This window comes from Gavialis gangeticus, unplaced genomic scaffold (assembly GCF_001723915.1).
Source record: "Gavialis gangeticus isolate Ggan-Ray unplaced genomic scaffold, GavGan_comp1, whole genome shotgun sequence".
NCBI lineage: Eukaryota > Metazoa > Chordata > Crocodylia > Gavialidae > Gavialis > Gavialis gangeticus.
Genome location: NW_017729024.1, coordinates 127,834,236 through 127,840,235, shown reverse-complemented (window position 1 = coordinate 127,840,235; position 6,000 = coordinate 127,834,236). Strand labels below are relative to the sequence as shown.

The 6,000-nt window shown below is 42.6% G+C and overlaps 1 protein-coding gene across 1 annotated transcript in view; it reads left to right on the top strand.

Moving 5' to 3' along the window:
• Window positions 1–717: 717 nt before the first annotated feature.
• Window positions 718–6,000, top strand: part of LOC109298112 (putative ankyrin repeat domain-containing protein 31) — a 91,080-nt gene continuing 85,797 nt past the window's right edge. Inside the window, exons 1-2 of the mRNA XM_019518244.1 lie at window positions 718–786; window positions 2,148–3,651. Of these exons, the coding sequence (XP_019373789.1) occupies window positions 718–786; window positions 2,148–3,651 (1,573 nt within the window). The remainder of the gene's footprint in view (window positions 787–2,147; window positions 3,652–6,000) is intronic.

The window sequence follows — 6,000 nt, the reverse complement described above, 5'->3', positions numbered from 1 at the left end:
CCAGGTTTTCTGTATTAAAAAAATAATTTTTTTCCTTCTCTTATGGCATAACTAGGCAGTAATTGATAGAAAGTGGATGTGTCTATCACTCTATTGTTTAACTTTACAGATGCTTTAGGAGGCTGTTTACATGAATGCTAGGGGTATGCAAAGTGGGCTCTATTCGATTTGGATTCAGATATGGCCCAAATCAGGGACAGTGATTCAATTCGTTAATTTGGATCACTGTCCCTGATTTGATTTGGCCAAATCTGAAGATTCAGTTCTGATTCAGAGAATCAGTGATTTATACGTAGACACAGCTTTAAACATATTTTCTACATACCTTGAGGTAGCAGGCGCGGCTCGTGATCACTGCAATACTGGGGCTCATAGAGCGTCCCACAGGAGTGCAGGGGGGCCCTCCACGTGCTTGGCAGCGAACCTGGAAATGGACCGGAAGTACTTCTAGGTTCTAGGTTTTATTACAAGCTGGATTCTGAACACAGAATACTAGAATTGTCACTTTCTTCTAACACTGATTTCTTTCCATCTCTCATTTTACTTTCAGCAAAAAAGTTAAATGCTCAAAGGACAGAGGATAGAAATCTGCACCAGGTAGTTTTTGAAGGAATAATCATTTTTATGTCATGATGAATAGTCATGTAGCCTGTTAGGTATTGTATGATACAATGTAACAGAAAAACAGTTTTCTGAAACTTGTGCGTGCTTTCAAAAATGCTTGTTTTCAAAAACTCTGAGACATTTCAGGCAGAATCCTATTTCTTTATGGTAACTTTCTTCCATGTAAGTGGCAGCTTTGCTTACAGTAGGGATGTGTAAACATGTGCTTGCTGAGAATGTGCACTAGGTTATACACTGACTGGATAATATGTATGTCTACATGCCTATTTTGGATGCATTAGATGTGGGTAAGTCATGAAGATGTAACCAGGCGGAGATTTATAACTAACAGATGTTAGATAACAGCAGAGTGCCTTGCCATGTTGTAGCTTCAGTAGCTGAATGTTCAGGACAGGGCTGTCCAGCTTAGCGGCCAGGGTCCACACACCACGTAAGCCACATCAGTGGGGGCTACACCAGCGGGGCCATGCTCCTTCTTACCCCCAGTTGCAAGCTTTCCTGGCACCACATAGGCAAGCACCTCCCCCCATCACTACACCACAGGACTGAGGCGTGTTGCCCTTCCCTGTCCTGCCCCTTGAGGTGGGGGCAAAAGTGAAAGCTGAAGAAGGGAGGAGAAACCAGTAGACCCTGGTTGTAGCAGGAGCCAAAGCAATGAGGGGAGCAGTGGCCAGGGGAAGCACAGGGGCTGAAGAATAACATACCATCAAACTTCCATTTAGATGCACAAAGGGAAATAGAATACTGCCAAGCATGACTAGAAATATCTGAAGCACATATAGTATGGAAAGAATATACATATTATTTTTGCCATGATTTTACGTCTTTGGTTCATGTTCCTGGTCAGGACAACCATATTCATAGAAATATTGTAACAAAATAGTCTTCAGTATGTCTATTCTTAACTTAAACTATGAAACAGTATTTGTAAAATGAATGGTGATAAACAGTCACGAAAGGGTACTGTTGCCACAAACATTGAAAATTTTATTATGAAAATGCATACTGATGGTGTACTTGATGCTTTCAGTGATTTGTTTAGGGAGAGCTTGTTAGTCTGAAGTTAGGCAATGATTTATCTGGTTTTTGTTGCATTTCTGAGTAAGCAATATCTCCAAATATGAAGCAACTAATAAGACTGTTCTAGTTGATGTCTATGATTTGTTTTGATTTGTTGTGAGATTGACTTTCTGCTGAGAAACTGTAATTGATTTCATCCATTTTTCAAGTTATACAGAAACTTGTAACAGTGGCACATAGCTGAGGTGGCCATATAGCTTGCTCTTTTAAGAAAGAGGGGAGAGTGTGCACTTTAAACCCAGGCGATTTAATAAAAATTACATAATTTAATGACTTAATCAATTTGTTATTTTTTTTAATGAATTTCTCTTGCCTGTTGTGCAAAAGATCCTCATAAACAGAGGAAGCTGATTAAGTAGTTGTACAGTAGAAATAGCAGTAGAATGAAATATAACAAAGCAGTCTATTATAAATTATATTAATCATATATTTTGCTTTTGTAGTTGGGAGTAAATTCAAATGTTCCTGTTCAGCATTCACATGTTAATTATGGTGAAACAGCAAAGAAATGCTATGTAAAACCAAGTAGTAGACAGAATTCGGTATCCAATGCAAAAGTTTCTAGGTTGCTGAATGAGAAAAACTTTAAAGATGCAAGACTCGTTCCAACAAAGAAACCAGTAACTGGTTCAACATGGACTCCATATATTGCAAAGAATAAAAATAGCCAGAAATTCAGTGATCACAAGACAAATATGTCTTTTCTAGATGCATCTAAAGGAAAACCTAGTACAAACCACAAAACCCATGATTCTAAGTCTGAGTGTAACACTAGGTTCACAGTTGCTAATCTTTCTTCCAAAAGAATAACTGCATCCACTTTACATCAGAGTAGCAGTCCAGAGAACGTTCGTGAAGTTTCAGAAAAATCCAGCATGCACCAACAGGCAGAAGTGCAACAACATCCTGACATTAGTGATAGTATCAATGCTCACCCCCTTTCAGAAGAAAAGGAAACGGCTTATAAAAACAGCACATCTTCAGTAACAATAAAGGAACAAAGAATGAGTTTACAGTACACTGCATTGTCAGTCACTGTAGAAGAAGTATCTGCAGAGCAGTCTGAGACTGAATTAACAGAACTTGATTCTCACTCAGTATTTTCTATGTGCAAAGAAGATGGTATGCCTCTTGTGAAAGCAAAGGAATGTTTCATGAATCATGATAATGAAGACCATTGTCTTAAGCATACTAAAGAGGACAGCATGATTGAAAAGAGCATGATTGAAAAAAGTCTGGATACAGCCAAAAGTATACTCTCAGAACAAATTATTTATTCTAACAACTGTAGCCAACAAATTGAATTTGATACTGATAGAGAAAGAAATAATGAGGAGGAACAAAGTTTATATCCCTCCTTGCCCTTATCTGAACATAGTTCTTTAGACAGGAACCAGTTACAATCCGGAAACCTAACTCCTTTTTCTGCACAGAAAGCTGTAAACCTTCCTGAATCAGACTGTGCTTTCCTTTCTGAGCAGTATAGTGTGAATGAGAAACAAAAGATTTATAAACATCTTTCCCAAGATATAAATAACTGTATTGGGCAAACACTTCAAAGAAATACAGAAACACTTTCAGTACATGAAAGTTTAGAGCCCACTAATGGAGGTAGTGTTTTTGAAATGCCTGACAATTATAGCAACGGTATGCCAAGTCATTTTGCTCATCAAATAGATGAGGAGATGGGGATGGTGTTAGGCTCAAAAATTAATGCAGAAAGATGTTACAGGGAAAAAACGGGAGTTGTAAATAATTCAGAGAGTAACCCATCTATAGCTTTACAGCTAAATGAGAAAGTAGTAATGCAACTGAAAAGAAAAAGACAGGATCTTCAGGAGATCAATCAAGATACAGATTTGTGTTCCACTAGCAGTATGGACAAGAATTCACTTCATCCATGTGAGCTAACTCAAGAAACACAGCAGGACATTTCCCAGAAATCAGGTACATTTTTTTTTTTATTTAAAAAAGAATTCCTTTGGGAATTCACCATAGGCTTTTACAGTTTATTATAGATCTCTGAGGCTGTAAACAGTAAGGGTGTGCGAAGCGGGCCCTATTTGGATTTGGCCTGAATCAGGGACAGTGATTCGATTCATTGATTCAGGTCACTGTCCCTGATTCAGTTCTGCCAAATCCAAATCTGAATATTCGATGCTGATTCAGAGAATCAGTGATTCGGGCATAGACACAGCTTTAAAAGTTTTTTCTACATACCTTTAGGTACCTGCACGACTTGTGAATGCTTTGATCTGGGGCGGATGAAGCGTCCCACAGGAGTGTAGTGGGGCCCTCCACATGCTTGGTGGCAAACCTGGAAGTGGACCGGAAGTACTTCTGGTCCACTTTTGGGTATGCCAGGGAGTGCATGGGGGGCTCCCCTGTACCCAGGCCCAGCGATTGGCTGTGGGGGGACCCCGGGTGCCCTCCCCAGACCCAGAAGGCACCAGTCACTGAGCCGGGGGGGAGGGGTGGGCATGGGGGCACCCCTGCGTGCTCCCCGGTGGACCCAGAAGTGGACCGGAGGTGTTTCTGGTCCACTCCCATGTCTGCTGCTGAGCACACTGGGGAGCCTCCTGTGCTTCTGTAGGACACTCCATGTGCCCCAGTGTTGCAGCATTCATGAGCCTCTGCTACCTAGAGGAACGCAGAAAAAAATTTAAAGCTGTCTCTGTCTGAATCTTCCCGAATCTCTCTGAATCAGTTTGGAGGGTTCTGATTCTATTCAGAGAGATTAAAGGGTCCTTTGATTCAATTCAGATTTGGAGATTTGGCCACCAAGTTGGGCCAAATCTCTGCCGGATCAAATCAGGGTCCAAAGCTTTGCATAGGCCTACTAAACAGGCATCACGTTTAACCCAGGATAAATTCTTTTGTCTTGTGATCCCTCAGATATACCGGTCCACTGTTCCACTTCAAGTTGTTGTGAAGTATGGAGGAGGAAATGTGTTAACATTTTTTTTCTGGGACATAGCTGTGTGCATCTGTACCATTATTGCACTTTTTCCTCAGACAAGCCAACCATGCTATATGCCCCTCTCTGGTGGAGAAGCAGGAATGCAGCTTGGAAGAGTGGCCTGCATAAATGACTGCTGTGCCTGTTTTGGTCCAGGTTAAACCCTGGGACAATCATGCCCATGTCAAATGAGACTGGTTATTTCCAGCCTTAGAGCAGCAGAGTATGTGCAATATGATAATAACATATACAGATGCCAGGTGCTTGAAATGCATTTCAGACATGTTACCAAGGATGCCAAACTAATGGCTCATGAGAGGCAAGGATTTTTGGGGGAGACATCTTTTATTGCAGCAACAGGCAAACTTTCTGGCACAAGGTATCCTCTCTTAGCAGCAGTGTAGGGTTGCAGCTGAGTGCCTGGGACAAAATGGAAGTGGCAACTTTTGGTTGCCCCTGCAATTATGAACATGTGGCTGCAGGTAGCAGCCATTTTTTTGGACCTTCCTCCATCCAAGGCTAGGGACAGACATTACACATAATCCAATTTAAGTGATCAAAAACTGTTTTAAACCTGTAACAGAACATAAGATTAGCACACATAAACCAGTTTCAGAATAGCTAAAATTGGTTTAAGACAAACCTGGTTGAGTGTAGTATTGGATAGGCCTGTGCAAAATGGCTAATATTCGCTTCAGATTTGGCTGATTTGGGGGACAGTAATTCAATTCAGTGATTAAAATCACTGTCCCGAATCGATTCAGCTGAATCTGATTCTGAGATTTGGCTGTTGCCGAATCTCTGAATCACCCAGGCCCACTCTCCCACCCCCAGCACTAGCTGCCTTGCCTGCCCCAGTTCCCAGCACTTTGAAAAAAAAAAAAAAAAAAAAAAAGCCCTGGATCACTTGGTGCTGCTGGGCAGGGGGGTGATCCCCACTGCCCCCTGCTGTGTGGGGGCGCTCTGCATGAGCCCCCTGACCCTCACCTGCTTCCTCAGCCCCTCCATGGCTGCCCTACCCACCCAAGCTCTGGCCCTTTAAGAAAAAAAAAGAAAAACTGAGAAAACCCCCCTGCACTCACCGTTCCTGCTGGGTGGGGCACAATTCCCGATGCCCCCCCACTGCCCTGCACTGCATGGCAGGTTCTTCCAAAACTCTGAGGCCACTGCAGGAGTGGTGAGCCCTGGGGTTTTTCTCAGGCTTTTTTTCTTAAAAGGCCAGAGGTGGGGCAGCCATGGGGGGGGAGGGCTGGGAGAGTGAGGGGGGCCGGGACCTCATGCAGAGCCCCCCATGAACTGTGGGACAGTGGGGGGGAAGGGAGGGCAGCCAGGCTTGC